Source organism: Fringilla coelebs, assembly GCF_963513975.1.
Source record: "Fringilla coelebs genome assembly, chromosome: 32".
In the NCBI taxonomy this organism is placed as follows: Eukaryota; Metazoa; Chordata; class Aves; order Passeriformes; family Fringillidae; genus Fringilla; species Fringilla coelebs.
Genome location: NC_140058.1, coordinates 1293813 through 1310779, shown reverse-complemented (window position 1 = coordinate 1310779; position 16967 = coordinate 1293813). Strand labels below are relative to the sequence as shown.

Here is a 16967-nt window from a genome sequence, read left to right as displayed (position 1 = left end):
GGTGGGTTTGGGGACATCTGAGGTGGGTTTGGGATGGATCCTCTCAGGTGGGAATGGGTGAGGGAACATCTGAGGTGGGATCTGGGGTGGGTTTGGGGTGGGTTTGGGGGCGTCTGAGGTGGGTTTGAGGTGGGATTGGGGACATCTGAGGTGGGGTTGGGGTGGGATTTGGGGAGATCTGAGATGGGTTTGGGAACATCTGAGGTGGGATCTGGGGTGGGTTTGGGGACATTTGAGGTGGGGTTGGGGTGGGATTTGGGGAGATCTGAGGTGGGTTTGAGGACATCTGAGGTGGGATCTGGGGTGGGATTTGGGACATCTGAGGTGGGATTGGGGACATCTGAGGTGGGTTTGGGGTGGGATTTGGGGACATCTAAAGTGGGAATGAGGTGAGGGAACATCTGAGGTGGGTTTGGGGTGGGATTGGGGACATCTGAGGTGGGTTTGGGTGAGGGATGGGGTGAGGGAACATCTGAGGTGGGATCTGGGGTGGGATTGGGGATGTCTGAGGTGGGATTGGGGTGAGATTTGGGACATCTGAGGTGGGTTTGGGGACATCTGAAGTGGGTTTGGGGAGATCTGAGGTGGGTTTGGGGTGGGTTTGGGGGTGTCTGAGGTGGGTTTGGGGTGGGTTTGGGGACGTCTGGGGTGGGTTTGGGGGTGTCTGAGGTGGGATTGGGGTGGGTTTGGGGACATCTGAGGTGGGTTTGGGGTGGGTTTGGGACATCTGAGGTGGGATTGGGATCACCTGAGGTGGGATCAGGGTTTGGGATGGATCTTCTGAGGTGGGATCGGGGATGTCTGAGGTGGGAATGGGGTGAAGGAACATCTGAGGGGGGTTTGGGGTGGATCTTCATCTCCTCCTCCTCTTCCTTGGGAGACCTTCCTCCTCTCCCATCTCCTCCTCCACCTCCTCCTCCCATCCCCTGCCCTTCCTCTCCATTTCCTGCTCTTCTTCCTCTTCATCTCCTCTTCCTCATCTCCTCCTCCTCTTCCTCCCCATCTCCTGCTCCTCTTCCTCATCTCCTCCTCCTCATCTTCCTCCTCATTTCCTCCTCCTCTTCCTCCTAATTTCCTCCTCCTCTTCCTCATTTCTTCCTCCTCATCTCCTCCTCCTCTTCCTCATCTCCTCCTCTTCCTCCTCATCTCCTGCTCTTCTTCCTCCTCATTTCCTCCTCCTCTTCCTCCCCATCTCCTGCTCCTCCTCCTCATCTCCTCCTCATCTCCCTCCTCATCTCCTCCTCCTCTTCCTCATCTCCTTCTCTTCCTCTTCATCTCCTGTTCTTCCTCCTCATCTCCTGCTCTTCTTCCTCCTCATCTCCTCCTCCTCTTCCTCCTCATTTCCTCCTCCTCTTCCTCATTTCTTCCTCCTCATCTCCTCCTCCTCTTCCTCATCTCCTCTTCCTCCTCATCTCCTGCTCTTCCTCCTCCTCATCTCCTGCTCTTCTTCCTCCTTATTACCTCCTCCTCTTCCTCATTTCTTCCTCCTCATCTCCTCCTCCTCTTCCTCATCTCCTCCTCCTCTTCCTCATCCCCTCCTCCTCTTCCTCCTCATTTCCTCCTCCTCCTCTTCCTCCTCATCTCCTCCTCCTCCTCTTCCTCCTCATCTCCTCCTCCTCTTCCTCCTCATTTCCCTCCTCATCTCCTCCTCTTCCTCCTCATTTCCCTCCTCTTCTCCTGCTCTTCTTCCTCCTCATCTCTTCCTCCTCTTCCTCGGGACACCTTCCTCCTCTCCCACCTCCTCCTCCCCTCCCCCTGCCCTTCCTCCCTCCTCCTCCTCCTCCTCCTCACCATGAAGAGGTCGAACTCCTCCTCGTGCCGGGCGATCATCTGATTCACCGTTTCATCGTCGGGCACCTCGTCTTCCTCCTGGGGAGACCCAAAGTTGGGGCTTCACCCGAGAGCCCCCCTGGAGCTTCCTCTGCCCCTCCTGGGGCCATTTTGGGCTCATTTCCAGCAGTTTTGGGTTTTTTGGGTTTTTTTGGGTGGATTTTTGGGGGTTTTTTGCTCATTTTTAAGTGGATTTTTGGGGTTTTTTTTGCTGATTTTTGGGTGCTTTAAATGGGATTTCTTTCTCATTTTGGGGGGCTTTAAATGGGATTTTTTGCTGATTTTGGGGGATTTTTTGCTCATTTTTAGGGTTTTTTTGCTCATTTTTGGGTGCTTTAAATGGGATTTTTTGCTCATTTTGGGGTGGATTATTAGGGTTTTTTGCCCATTTTTGGGGGCTTTAAATGGGATTTTTTGCTGATTTTTGGGGATTTTTTGCTCATTTTTAGGGTTTTTTTGCTGATTTTTGGGTGCTTTAAATGGAATTTTTTGCTCATTTTTGGGTGGATTTTTGGGGATTTTTTGCCCATTTTTGGGTGCTTTTTTGCTCATTTTTGGGTGCTTTAAATGGGATTTTTTTCTCATTTTTGGGTGGATTTTGGGGGGTTTTTAATGGGATTTTTTGCTCATTTTTGGGTGGATTTAGTGGATTTTTTGCTCATTTTTGGGTTGATTTTTGGAGTTTTTTGCCCATTTTAGGGGCTTTAAATGGGATTTTTTGCTCATTTTGGGGTGGATTTTTGGCATTTTTTTGCTCAATTTTGGGATTTTTTTGCTCATTTTCGGGTGGATTTTTGGGGTTTTTTGCTCATTTTTGGGTGTTTTTTTGCTCATTTTGGGGTGTTTTTTTGCTCATTTTTGGGTGGTTTTAGTGGATTTTTGCCCATTTTTGGGTGGTTTCCAAACCCCAAAGTTGGGGCTTCACCCTCGGCCCCCCCGGAGCTTCCTCTGCCCCTCCTGGGGCGTTTTGGGTTCATTTCCAGCAGTTTTGGGTTTTTTGGGGTTTTTTTGGGTGGATTTTTGGGGGTTTTTTGCTCATTTTTAAGTGGATTTTTGGGGTTTTTTTGCTGATTTTTGGGTGCTTTAAATGGGATTTTTTTCTCATTTTGGGGGGCTTTAAATGGGATTTTTTGCTGATTTTGGGGGATTTTTTGCTCATTTTTAGGGTTTTTTTGCTGATTTTTGGGTGCTTTAAATGGGATTTTTTGCTCATTTTTGGGGGCTTTAAATGGGATTTTTTGCTCATTTTTGGGGGCTTTAAATGGGATTTTTTGCTCATTTTTGGGTGGATTTTTGGCATTTTTTTGCTCAATTTTGGGATTTTTTTGCTCATTTTTGGGTGGATTTCTGGGGTTTTTTTGCTCATTTTTAGGGTTTTTTGCTGATTTTTGGGTGCTTTAAATGGAATTTTTTGCTCATTTTTGGGTGGATTTTTGGGGATTTTTTGCCCATTTTTGGGTGTTTTTTTGCTCATTTTTGGGTGCTTTAAATGGGATTTTTTTCTCATTTTTGGGTGGATTTTTGGGGGTTTTTAATGGGATTTTTTGCTCATTTTTGGGTGGTTTTAGTGGATTTTTTGCCCATTTTTGGATGATTTTTGGGGTTTTTTTGCTCATTTTTGGGTGCTTTAAATGGGATTTTTTGCCCATTTTTGGGTGGATTTTAATGGGAATTTTTTCCTCATTTTTAGGTGGATTTTTGGCATTTTTTGCTCATTTTGGGGGCATTTTTGGGTGGATTTTTGGGGTTTTTTGCCCATTTTTGGGCGGATTCTTGCAGGTTTTTTTGCTCATTTTTGGGTGGATTTTTGGGTTTTTTTACCCATTTTTGAGTGGTTTTAATGGGGTTTTTTTTGGGTATTTTTGCTCATTTTTGTCTGTTCTAAATGGGGTTTTTTTGGGGGGTTTTTTGGATATTTTTGCCCTTTTTTTTGTATTTTTAGTGATTTTTTCCCCAGATTTAAAAGTGATTTTATTTTGGTGACTTCAATGGGATTTTTTCCCCATTTTTGGGCTGATTTCAACAGATTTTTTTCTCACTTTTGAGTGTTTTTTTCCTCATTTCTGGATGGATTTTTGGGGTTTTTTTTCTCATTTTTAGATGATTTAAATGGGTTTTTTTCTCATATTTTTGCAGTTTAAATATGATTTTTTTTACCCATTTTTGGGTGCTTTAAACAGATTTTTTTGCTCATTTTTGGCTGCTTTAAATTTTCTTTTCCCTCTATTTTTTGGGGTGCTTTAAATCTGATTTTTCTCCATTTTTCAACCATTTAAATATTTTTAAAAAATCTTTTCTGCTGCTTTCCATATTTTCCAATGCTGATTTTCAATATAATTTAAATTTTTTCCTCATTTTTGACCCTTTCCAATAAAATTTTCCCCCTTTTTTTAAATTTTCCCTCCATTTTTACCCATTTTGAGCTCTTTTAATCCCTATTCCCATTTTTAATTTCATTATTTCACCTCATCCCATCTCACTTCGAACCATTTTTTGCAGATTTTTAATTTTTCTCTATCATTTTCCTCCTTTTTGGGCAATTTTTTTATTAATCTGGGCTGATTCCAACATTTATTTCCATTTTTCTCATTTTTTATTCATTTTTTTTCCACTTCTTCTCAACTTTCAGGTGATTTTTTCTCATTTTTGACCTTTTTTTTTTGCTTTTTTTTGCCTTTTTTTTGCTTTTTTTCCCTTTTTTTGTGCTTTTTTCTCTCATTTTCCCCAAATTTGGGCCCTTTTCTCTCCTTTTTACCATTTTCAACTCATTTTTCCCTCACTTTTCCAACTTTCAGGCAGTTTTTTCCCCCATTTTTGCCATTTTCACTCATTTTTGACCTCATTTTTACCACTTTTGCTCCATTTAAATTCATTTTTTTCCCCCTTTCGAGCCGTTTTCATCTCATTTTTGCCACTTTTGGGTTGATTTAAACCAAATTTTTCCCTTTTTTTAACCATCACCACCGAATTTTTGCTATCTTCAGCCCATTCCTCATTTTTGACTCTTCCAAGCCACTTAAATCTCATTTTTTGCCACTTTCAGGCCGTTTTTATCTCACTTTTGGTCCTTCCAAGGTATTAAAATCTCATTTTTGGCCATTTCAATCTCATTTTTGGCCATTTTAGATCATTTTAATCTCATTTCTGACCCTCTCAGGCCATTTTATTCTCATTTTTGGTCCTTCCAAGCCACTTAAATCTCATTTTTGGCCATTTCAGTCTCGTTTCTGCCTGGTTTAGGCCACTTAAATCTCATTTTTTCCATTTCAGATCATTTAAATCTCATTTCTGCCACTCTCAGACCATTTCAATCTCATTTTTGGTTCTTCCAAGCCACTGAAATCTCATTTTTGGCCATTTCAGTCTCACTTTTGACCCTTCCAAGCCACTTAAATCTCATTTTTGGTACTCTCAGGCTACTTAAATCTCATTTTTTTCCCTTCCAAGCCACTTAAATCTCATTTTTTGGCCATTTCAGATCATTTTAATTTCATTTCTGTCACTCTCAGGCTGTTTCAATCTCATTTTTGGTCCTTCCAAGCCACTTAAATCTCATTTTTGACCGTTTCAATCTCATTTCTGACCCTTCCAAGCCACTTAAATCTCATTTCTGGCACTCTCAGGCTGTTTAAATCTCATTATTTGCCCCTTCAATCCACATAAATCTCATTTTTGGCCATTTTATTTTCACTTTTGGCCATTTCAGACCATTTCAATCTCATCTCAGTCACTCTCAGGCTGTTTAAATCTCATTTTTTGCCCTTTCAGGCCACTTAAATGCCACTTTTGGCCATTTCAGTCTCACTTTTGACCCTTCCAAGCCACTGAAATCTCATCTCTGTCACTCTCAGGCTGTTTAAATCTCATTTTTTGCCCTTTCAAGCCACTTAAATCTCATTTTTGACCGTTTCAATCTCATTTCTGACCCTTCCAAGCCACTTAAATCTCATTTTTGGCACTCTCAGGCTGTTTAAATCTCATTTTTGGCCATTCCAAACCATTTCAATCTCACTTTTGCCCATTTCAAACCATTTTAATCTCATTTCTGTCACTCTCAGGCTGTTTCAATCTCACCTTTGGCCCTTCCAAGCCACTTAAATCTCATTTCTGGCCCTTCCAAGCCATTCCAGTTTCATTTCTGGCACTCTCAGGCCATTTCAATCTCACTTTTGGTCCTTCCAAACCATTTCAATCTCACTTTCGGCTGTTTCAGGCCACTTAAATCTCATTTTTGGTCATTCCAAGCGATTTCAATCTCACTTTTGGCTATTTCAATCTCACTTTTGGCCATTTCAGATCACTTAAATCTCATTTCTGTCACTCTCAGGCTGCTTCAATCTCACTTTTGGCCACTTCAATCTGATTTTTGGCCACTTAAATCTCATTTTTGGCTGTTTTAAGTCACTTAAATCTCACTTTTGGCCATTTCAGATCACTTTAATCTCCTTTCTGGCACTCTCAGGCCATTTCAATCTCACCTTTGGCTTTTCCAAGCCACTTAAATCTCACTTTTGGCCATTCCAAATCACTTAAATCTCATTTTTGTCACTCTCGGGCTGCCTAAATCTGACTTTTGACTGCCTAAATCTCAATTTTGGCCACTTCCATCTGATTTTTGGCCACTTAAATCTGATTTTTGGCCACTTAAATCTGATTTTTGGCCACTAGAGGCGGGGGTGCAGGCGGGGCAGAGCCGGGAGGATTGAATGGGCAGTGGAGACTGAAGGACCCCGCTCACCTTTGGAGGAGCTTCCTGCCACCTTCTCAGGCCACAGAAATCTCAATTTTGGTTCTTCTGAGCCATTTTAATCTCACTTTTAGCCCTTCCAAGCCATTTCACTTTTATTTCTGGCACTCTCAGGGTGCTTCAATCCCATTTTTGGCCATTTCAGATCACTTAAATCTCATCTCTGTCACTCTCAGGCCGTTTCAATCTCAATTTTGGCCCTTCCAAGCCACTTAAATCTCACTTTTGACCATTTTAAACCATTTCAATCTCATTTCTGGCACTCTCAGGCTGCTTCAATCTCAGTTTTGGCCACTTCAATCTCATTTTTCGCCATTTCAGATCACTTTAATCTCATTTCTGGCACTCTCAGGCCATTTCAATCTCACCTTTGGCTGCTTCAATCTCATTTCTGGCTGTTTTAAATCACTTCAATCTCACTTTTGGCCATTTCAGATCATTTTAATCTCATTTCTGGCACTCTCAGGCTGCTTCAATCTGACTTTTGGCTGTTTCAATCTCACTTTTGGCCACTTAAATCTCATTTTTGGCCATTTCAGATCACTTCAATCTCATTTCTGTCACTCTCAGGCTGCTTCAATCTTATTTTTGGCCTTTCCAAACAATTTCAATCTCACTTTTGGCTTTTCCAAGCCACTTAAATCTCACTTTTGGCCATTCCAAATCACTTAAATCTCATTTCTGGCACTCTCGGGCTGCTTCAATCCGATTTTTGGCTGCCTAAATCTGACTTTTGGCTGCCTAAATCTCACTTTTGGCCACTTAAATCTGATTTTTGGCCACTTAAATCTGATTTTTGGCCACTTAAATCTGATTTTTAGCCACTTGAGGCGGGGGTGCAGGCAGGGCAGAGCCGGGAGGATTGAATGGGCAGTGGAGACTGAAGGACCCCGCTCACCTTTGGAGGAGCTTCCTGCCACCTTCTCAGGCCACAGAAATGTCACTTTTGGTTCTTCTAAGCCATTTTAATCTCACTTTTGGTTCTTCTAAGCCATTTTAATCTCACTTTTAGCCCTTCCAAGCCATTTCACTTTTATTTCTGGCACTCTCAGGGTGCTTCAATCCCATTTTTGGCCATTTCAGATCACTTTAATCTCATCTCTGGCTCTCTCAGGCCGTTTCAATCTCAATTTTGGCCCTTCCAAGCCATTTCAATCTCACTTTTGGCCATTTCAGACCATTTCAATCTCATTTTTGTCACTCTCAGGCTGCTTCAATCTCAGTTTTGGCCACTTCAATCTCATTTTTCGCCATTTCAGATCACTTCAATCTCATTTCTGGCACTCTCAGGTCATTTCAATCTCACTTTTGGCCATTTCAGATCACTTCAATCTCATTTCTGGCACTCTCAGGCTGCTTAAATCTCACTTTTGGCCATTTCAATCTCACTTTTGGCCATTTTAAACCATTTCAATCTCATTTCTGGCCCTTCCAAGCCATTTCCTTTTCATTTCTGCCACTCTCAGGCCAATTCAATCTCACTTTTGGCAGTTTCAGGCCATTTCTGTCTCACTTTTGGCCATTTCAGATCACTTAAATCTCATTTCTGGCACTCTCGGGCTGCTTAAATCTGATTTTTGGTCACTTAAATCTCACTTTTGGCCATTTCAATCTCATTTTTGGCACTCTCAGACTGCCTAAATCTGATTTTTGGCCACTTGAGGCGGGGGTGCAGGCGGGGCAGAGCCGGGAGGATTGAATGGGCAGTGGAGACTGAAGGACCCCGCTCACCTTTGGAGGAGCTTCCTGCCACCTTCTCAGGCCATTTCAGGCTCACTTTCGGTCGTTTCAAACCATTTTAATCTCATTTCTGGCCCTTCCAAACCATCTCAATCTCACTTTTGGTTCTTCTAAGCCATTTTAATCTCACTTTTAGCCCTTCCAAGCTGTTTCAGATTTATTTCTGGCACTCTCAGACCATTTCAATCTCACTTTTGGCCCTTCCAACCCATTTCAATCTCACTTTTGGCCATCTCAATCTCATTTTTGGCCATCTCAATCTCACTTTTGATTCTTCTAAGCCACTTTAATCTCACTTTTAGCCCTTCCAAGCCATTTCAGTTTTATTTCTGGCACTCTCAGGTCATTTCAATCTCACTTTTGGCCATTTCAGATCACTTTAATCTCATTTCTGGCACTCTCAGACCATTTCAATCTCATCTCTGGCACTCTCAGGCTGCTTAAATCTCATTTTTTGCCCTTTCAAACCACTTAAATGCCACTTTTGGCCATTTCAGTCTCACTTTTGGCCATTTCAGATCACTTTAATCTCATTTCTGGCACTCTCAGGCCGTTTCAATCTCACCTTTGGCCCTTCTAAGCCACTTAAATCTCATTTCTGGCCGTTCTAAGCTATTTCAGTTTCATTTCTGGCACTCTCAGGCCATTTCAATCTCACTTTTAGCCATTTCAGATCACTTTAATCTCATCTCTGGCACTCTCAGGCTGTTTAAATCTCATTTTTTGCCCTTTCAAACCACTTAAATGCCACTTTTGGCCATTTCAATCTCACTTTTGGCCATTTCAAACCATTTCAATCTCATTTCTGGCACTCTCAGGCTGCTTCAATCTCAATTTTGGCCACTTAAATCTCACTTTTGGCCATTCCAAATCACTTAAATCTCATTTTTGTCACTCTCAAACTGCCTAAATCTGACTTTTGGCTGGGGTGCAGGCGGGGCAGAGCCGGGAGGATTGAATGGGCAGTGGAGACTGAAGGACCCCGCTCACCTTTAGAGGTGCTTCCTCCGACTCAGCGCCCAGGCACAGGGAGGAGGCAGCGTGGGGGAAGCTGCCACTGCCCGCGCTCTGTCTGCTCTGTGGATAAACACAGGGATTCAGTCTCCAGGGCTGTCAATCCAGTGCCTTTTTTTATTCTTTTTTTTTTTAATTATTTTTATATTTTTTTTCCTTTTTTTTTCATTTTTTTTTTCCCCCCAAAAAAAATTCCAAACAAGCTGCCATGCTCCCTACTCTCGGGGTCGGTAGATTATTTTTCTGTAATTTTTTTTGCAATGATGCTGTCAAAAAAAAACTTCCTCTGATTTCCTAACCCTCCCCCACCACCCCCCAAAAAAAAAAAAAATCAAAAATAAAATGAAAACAACTCCACCCCTTCTTCCTAGATCTCACCTCATCCTGCTCCTCGTGCTCTAGGATGGCTTGAAGGAAAGCCCTGCGCTCGTGGCTGGAGGATTTTTGGTCGAACATCCCGGCCTGGATCACTTTCTGGTCCACGTTCAGTTTGTATTTGGCTGCTGCCAGGATTTTTTCCTCCACGCTGTTGACGGTGCAGAGGCGAAGCACTCGCACCTCGTTCTGCTGCCCGATGCGGTGAGCCCGGTCCTGGGCCTGCAGGTCCTGGGGGGGAAGGGGGTTTGGGGGGATGATGGCTCTGGGTTGTCAAAAATCCCTGGGTTTGTCCTCAAAATCCATGAGGGAAAATGTGGGGATGAGGCCTGAGGGGGTTTTGGGGTGATAGATCAAAATCTTTGGGTTTGTCCTCAAAATTCCTGGGGCGAAGCACTCGCACCTCGTTCTGCTGCCCGATGCGGTGAGCCCGGTCCTGGGCCTGCAGGTCCTGGGGGGGAAGGGGGTTTGGGGAGGGGGTGTGGTGATGGGTTGTCAAAAATTCTGGGGTTTGTACTCAAAAATCCACGAGAGAAAATGTGGGATGAGGTCTGAGGGGGTTTTGGGGTGATAGTTCAAAATCTCTGCGTTTGTTCTCAAAATTCCTGGGTTTCTCACAAAAACTCTGGTTTTGTCCTCAAAAATCCTTGGGTTTGTCCTCAAAATTTGTGGGGAGAGATGTGGGATGAGGCCTGAGGAGGTTTTGGGGTGATAACTTAAAATTTATGGTTTGTCCTCAAAAATCCACGAGGGAAAATGTGGGATGAGGTCTGAGGGGGTTTTGGGGTGATAGATCAAAATCTTTGGGTTTGTCCTCAAAATCTCTGGGTTTGTCCTCAAAATTCATGGGCAGAGATGTGGGGATGAGGCCTGATGGGGTTTTGGGGTGACAGATCAAAATCTTTGGGTTTATCCTCAAAAATCTTCAGAGAATGCCAAGGATGATGGGGATGCGGTGATGGGATCATAAGGATGATGGGGATGGAAAAAGAAACCAAAATCCCTGGGTTTGTCCTCAAAATTCGTGGGGGAGATGTGGGGGTGAGGTCTGAGGGGGTTTTGGGGTGATAGATCAAAATTTTTGAGTTTGTCCTCAAAATCTCTGGTTTTGTCCTCAAAAATCTGCAGGGATTTCCAAGGATGATGGGGATGCGGTGATGGGATCATAAGGATGATGGGGATGGAAAAAAGGTCCCAAAATCGCTGGGTTTGTCCTTAAAATTCGTGGGGGGAGATGTGGGGGTGAGGTCTGAGGAGGTTTTGGGGTCATAACTCAAAATCTCTGGGTTTGTCCTCAAAATCTCTGGGTTTGTCCTCAAAATTCATGGGCAGAGACGTGGGGATGAGGCCTGATGGGGTTTTGGGGTGATAGATCAAAATTTCTGCTTTTGTCCCCAAAATCGCTGATTTCGTACTTAAATCTTTGGGTTTGTCCTCAAAAATCTTCAGGGAATCCCAAGGATGATGGGGATGTGGTGATGGGTTCATCAGGACTGTGGGATGGAAAAAGGGTCCCAAAATTATTGGGTTTGTCCTCAAAATTTCTGGGTTTGTCCTCAAAAATCTGCAGGGAATCCCAAGGATGATGGGGATGGAGTGATGGGATCATCAGGACTGTGAGAGGGACAAAGGGTCCCAAAATCCCTGGGTTTGTCCTCAAAAATCTGCAGGGAATCCCAAGGATGATGGGGATGTGGTGATGGGTTCATCAGGACTGTGGGATGGAAAAAGAGTCCCAAAATTCCTGGGTTTGTCCTCAAAATCTCTGGGTTTTTCCTCAAAAATCTTCAGGGATCTCCAAGGATGATGGGGATGAGGTGATGGGATCACCAATGGGTCCCAAAATGGTCAGTTGGGTTTTGGGTTGGGATTTTTGTGCCATTTGTTGGGTCAGTTGAGTTTTGGGTCGGTCAGTTGAGTTTTGGGTCGGTCAGTTGAGTTTTGGATGGGTCAGTTGAGTTTTGGGTTGGGATTTTTTCATCATATTTTGGGTCAGTTGGGTTTTGGGTCGTTCAGTTGGGTTTTGGGTCAGTCAGTTGAATTTTGGGTTGGTCAGTTGAGTTTAGGGTCAGTCAGTTGAATTTTGGGTTGGTCAGTTGAGTTTTGGGTCGGTCAGTTGAGATTTGGGTTGGTCAGTTGAGTTTTGGGTCGGTCAGTTGAATTTTGGGTTGGTCAGTTGAGTTTTGGGTCGGTCAGTTGAATTTTGGGTTGGTCAGTTGAGTTTTGGGTTGGGATTTCTGTGTCATTTGTTGGGTCAGTTGAGTTTTACTTTGATTTTTTCATCATTTTTTGGGTCAGTTGGGTTTTGGGTCGGTCAGTTGAGTTTTGGATGGGTCAGTTGAGTTTTGGGTTGAGATTTTTGCACCATTTGTTGAGTCAGTTGAATTTTGGGTTGGTCAGTTGAGTTTTGGGTTGGGATTTCTGGGTCATTTGTTGGGTCAGTTGGGTTTGGGTTGGTCAGTTGAGTTTTGGGTTGAGATTTTTGCACCATTTGTTGGATCAGTTGGGTTTTGGGTCGGTCCGTTGAGTTTTGGATGGGTCAGTTGAGTGTTGGGTCGGTCAGTTGAGTTTTGGGTTGGGATTTCTGTGTCATTTGTTGGGTCCAGTTGAGTTTTGGGTTGGGAGTTTTGTGCCATTTTTTGGGTCAGTTGAGTTTTGGGTCGGTCAGTTGAGTTTTGGATGGGTCAGTTGGGTTTTGGGTCGGTCAGTTAAGTTTTGGATGGGTCAGTTGAGTTTTGGGTCAGTCAGTTGGGTTTTGGGATGGTCAATTGAGTTTTGGGTCGGTCAGTTGGGTTTTGGGTTGGGATTTTTGCACCATTTGTTGGATCAGTTGAGTTTTGGGTCGGTCAGTTGGGTTTTGGGTTGGGATTTTTGCACCATTTTTTGGGTCAGTTGGGATTTGGGTTGGGATTTTTGTGTCATTTGTTCGGTCAGTTGGGTTTTGGGTCGGTCAGTTGGGTTTTGGATGAGTCAGTTGAGTTTTGGGTCGGTCATTTGGGGTTTGGATCTTGGGTTTTAGGTCAGTCAGTTGAGTTTTGGGATGGGATTTTTGTGTCATTTTTTGAGTCAGTTGAGTTTTAGGTTCATTTTTGTGCCATTTGTTGGGTCAGTTGAGTTTTGGGTCGGTCAGTTGAGTTTTGGGTTGGGATTTTTTCATCATATTTTGGGTCAGTTGGGTTTTGTGTCGTTCAGTTGGGTTTTGGGTTGGTCAGTTGAATTTTGGATTGATTTTTGCACCATTTTTTAGGTCACTTGACTTTTGTGCCAACATTTTCACACCACTTCCCACATCACTCAACTCCCCTCACCTTCCCCACCATTTCCCCCCTCCCCTTTCCCCTCCCCTTCCCACACCCCCAAAATTCCCAGAACAAATTTCTGGCCTCCATCTCCAACTCCAGGGATCCTTCCCTTCCCCTCTCCATCCCAGCCCTACCTGGTGGGGGTTCCAGTCGCTGTCGAAGATGATGACGGTGTCGGCCGACTGCAGGTTGAGGCCGAGGCCGCCGGCGCGCGTGCTCAGCAGGAAGATGAAATATTCCGAGCCGGGCTCGTTGAACGTCTTCAACAACATCCCCCGGTCCTCGGCCTTGGTGGTCCCTGGAACGGCACGAGGGCGTCATTCCCGGCGGCGGAACCGGTTCCGGAAGGTTCCGTTGGGAGTGGGATCCCCATTGGATTGAGTTGAACCCCTATTCCCAATCCCGTTGGGATTGGTGGTTCTGGAAGGTTCCAGAAGGTTCCAATCGAATTCCCATTCCCAATCCCATTGGGATTGGTGGTTCTGGAAGGTTCTGGAAGGTTCCATTGGGGATGGGATTCCCGTTACATTCAATCAAATTCCCATTCCCAACCCCATTGGGGTTGGTGGTTCTGGAAAGTTCTGGAAGGTTCTGTTGGGGATGGGATCCCCGCTGGATTCAATCGAATTCCTATTCCCAACCCCATTGGGATTGGTGGTTCTGGAAGGTTCCGGAAGGTTCCATTGGGGATGGGATCCCCATTGGATTAAATCGAATTCCCGTTCCCAATCCTGTTGGGATTGGTGGTTCTGGAAGGTTCTGGAATGTTCAGTTGGGAGTGGGATCCCCATTGGATTCAATCGAATTCCCATTCCCAACGGGATTGGCGGTTCCGGAAAGTTCCATTGGGAATGTGATTCCCCATTGGATTCAAGTGAATTCCCATCCCTAATCCCGTTGGGATTGGTGGTTCCAGAAGGTTCTGGAAGGTTCCAATGGGAATGGGATTCCCATTCCCAACCTAATTGGGATTGGTGGTTCTGGAAGATTCTGGAAGGTTCCAGTGGGAATGGGATTCCCATTCCCAACCTCATTGGGATGGGTGGTTCCAGAAGGTTCCGGAAGGTTCCAGTGGGAATGGGATTCCCATTCCCAACCTCATTGGGATGGGTGGTTCCAGAAGGTTCCGGAAGGTTCCGTTGGGAATGGGATCCTCATTGGATTCAATTGAATTCCCATCCCTAATCCCGTTGGGATTGGTGATTCCAGAATGTTCTGCTGGAAATGGGATCCCCATTGGATGGAGTTGATTTCCCATTCCCAACGGGATTGGTGATTCCGGAAGGTTCCATTGGGGATGGGATCCCCACTGGATTCAATCGAATTCCCATTCCCAATCCCATTGGGATTGGTGGTACTGGAAGGTTCTAGAAGGTTCCACTGGGAATGGGATCCCCACTGGATTGAGTTGATTTCCCATTCCCAATGGGATTGGTGGTTCTGGAAGGTTCTGGAAGGTTCCAATGGGAATCGGATTCCTATTCCCAACCTCATTGGGATTGGTGGTTCCGGAAGGTTCCAGAAGGTTCCAATGAGAATGGGATTTCCCATTCCCAACCTCATTGGGATTGGTGGTTCTGGAAGGTTCCGGAAGGTTCCAATGGGAATGGGATCCCCATTTCCAATCCCATTAGATTTGGTGGTTCCAAAATCATTTGGGTTGGAAGGGACCTAATTAAATCCCACTCTGTTTTGACCTAATTAATCCAATCAATTAATCCAACTAATTAATATTCAGCCACATGGGAACAGAATTATTTGGGCCATTTTGGGGCCATTTTAGGGCAGTTTTGGGGTCTCAATCCAAGCTCATTTCAGAATCATTTGGGTTGGAAGAGACCTAATTAAATCCCACCCTGTCCCGACCTAATTAATCCAACCAATTAATCCAATCAATTAATCCAACCAATTAATATTCAGCCACATGGGAACAGAATTATTGGGGCCATTTTGGGGCAGTTTTGGGGTCTCAATCCAAGCTCATTTCACAATTATTTGGGTTGGAAGGGACCTAATTAAATCCCAACCTGTCCTGAGCTAATTAATCCAACCAATTAATCCAATCAATTAATCCAACCAATTAATATTCAGCCACATGGGAATAGAATCCTTGGGGCCATTTTGGGGCAGTTTTGGGGTCTCAATCCAAGCTCATTTCACAATCATTTGGGTTGGAAGGGACCCAATTAAATCCCAACCTGTTTTGACCTAATTAATCCAATCAATTAATCCAACCAATTAATCTTCAGTCATATGGGAACAGAATTATTTGCGCCATTTTGGGGCCATTTTGGGGCAGTTTTGGGGTCTCAATCGAAGCTCATTTCAGAATCATTTGGGTTGGAAGGGACCTAATTAAATCCCACCCTGTCCTGACCTAATTAATCCAATCAATTAATCCAATCAATTAATCCAACCAATTAATATTCAGCCACATGGGAACAGAATCATTGGGGCCATTTTGGGGCAGTTTTGGGGTCTCAATCCAAGCTCATTTCACAATCATTTGGGTTGGAAGGGACCCAATTAAATCCCAACCTGTTTTGACCTAATTAATCCAATCAATTAATCCAACCAATTAATTTTCAGTCACATGGGAACAGAATTATTTGCGCCATTTTGGGGCCATTTTGGGGCAGTTTTGGGGTCTCAATCGAAGCTCATTTCAGAATCATTTGGGTTGGAAGGGACCTAATTAAACCCCAACCTGTCCTGAGCTAATTAATCCAATCAATTAATGCAACTAATTAATATTCAGCCACACGGGAACAGAATTATTTGGGCCATTTTGGGGCAGTTTTGGGGTCTTAATTCGTGGGGATTTTTGGGGGCAGATTGAGAAAATTGGGGATTTTTTTGGGGTGGATTGAAAAAATTGGGGATTTTTGGGGGTGGATTGAGAAAATTTGGGGATTTTTGGGGGTGGATTGAGAAAATTTGGGGATTTTTGGGGGTGGATTGAGAAAATTTGGGATTTTTTGGGGGTGGATTGAAAAAAATTGGGGATTTTTGGCGGTGGATTGAGAAAATTTGGGGATTTTGGGGGCAGATTAGAAAATTTGGAGATTTTTAGGTGTGGATTGAGAAAATTGGGGATTTTTGGGGGCGGATTGAGAAAATTTGGGGATGGATTGGGAAAATTGGTGATTTTTGGGGGCAGACTGAGAAAATTTAGGGATTTTGGAGGGGTGGATTGAGAAAATTGGGGATTTTGGGGGGGGATTAAAAAATTTGGGGATTTTAAGGGGTGGATTAAAAAAATTGGGAATTTTTTGGGGGCAGGTTGAGAAAATTTGAGGATTTTTGGGGCAGATTGAGAAAATTGGGGATTTTGGGGGTGGATTGAAAAAAATTGGGGATTTTTGGGGGTGGATTGGGAAAATTTAGGGATTTTGGGGGGTGGATTGAGAAAATTGGGGATTTTTGGGGGTGGATTGAGAAAATTGGGGATTTTTGGGGGCAAGTTGAGAAAATTTGGAGACTTTTGGGGGTGGATTGAAAAATTTGGGGATTTTTTGGGGGTGGATTTAAAAAATTGGGGATTTTTGGGGGCTGATTGGAAAAACTGGAGATTTTTGGGGGCAGATTGCAAAAATTTTGGGATTTTTGGGGGCGGATTGAGAAAATTTGGGGATGGATTGGGAAAATTGGTGATTTTTGGGGGCAGATTGGGAAAATTTAGGGATTTTGGAGGGGTGGATTGAGAAAATTGGGGATTTTTGGGGTCAGATTGGGAAAATTTGGGGATTTTTGGGGGGCGGATTGAGAAAATTGGGGATTTTTGGGGGCGTGGATTTAGAAAACTGGGGATTTTTGGGGGTGGATTGGGAAAATTGTGGATTTTTGGGGGAAAACTTGGGGATTTTGGGGGGATGGATTGAGAAAATTGGGGATTTTGGGGGGGGATTGAGAAAATTGGGGATTTTTAGGGGTGGATTGAAAAAATTTTGGGATTTTTG

The 16967-nt window shown here is 43.9% G+C and overlaps 1 protein-coding gene across 5 annotated transcripts in view; it reads right to left on the bottom strand.

Annotated features, from left to right (window-relative positions):
- The window catches only part of SMARCA4 (SWI/SNF related BAF chromatin remodeling complex subunit ATPase 4), a gene marked incomplete at its 5' end in the record, with an annotated part of 75989 nt that overhangs the window by 15362 nt on the left and 43660 nt on the right, over window positions 1-16967 (bottom strand). For 3 of the 5 annotated variants that reach the window (XM_084223955.1, XM_084223956.1, XM_084223957.1), the window contains 4 exons: window positions 1792-1869; window positions 9308-9394; window positions 9710-9937; window positions 13143-13306. In XM_084223955.1, coding sequence (XP_084080081.1) covers window positions 1792-1869; window positions 9308-9394; window positions 9710-9937; window positions 13143-13306 — 557 coding nt within the window. The remainder of the gene's footprint in view (window positions 1-1791; window positions 1870-9307; window positions 9395-9709; window positions 9938-13142; window positions 13307-16967) is intronic. The other 2 variants (XM_084223958.1, XM_084223959.1) reach the window with 1 other exon arrangement.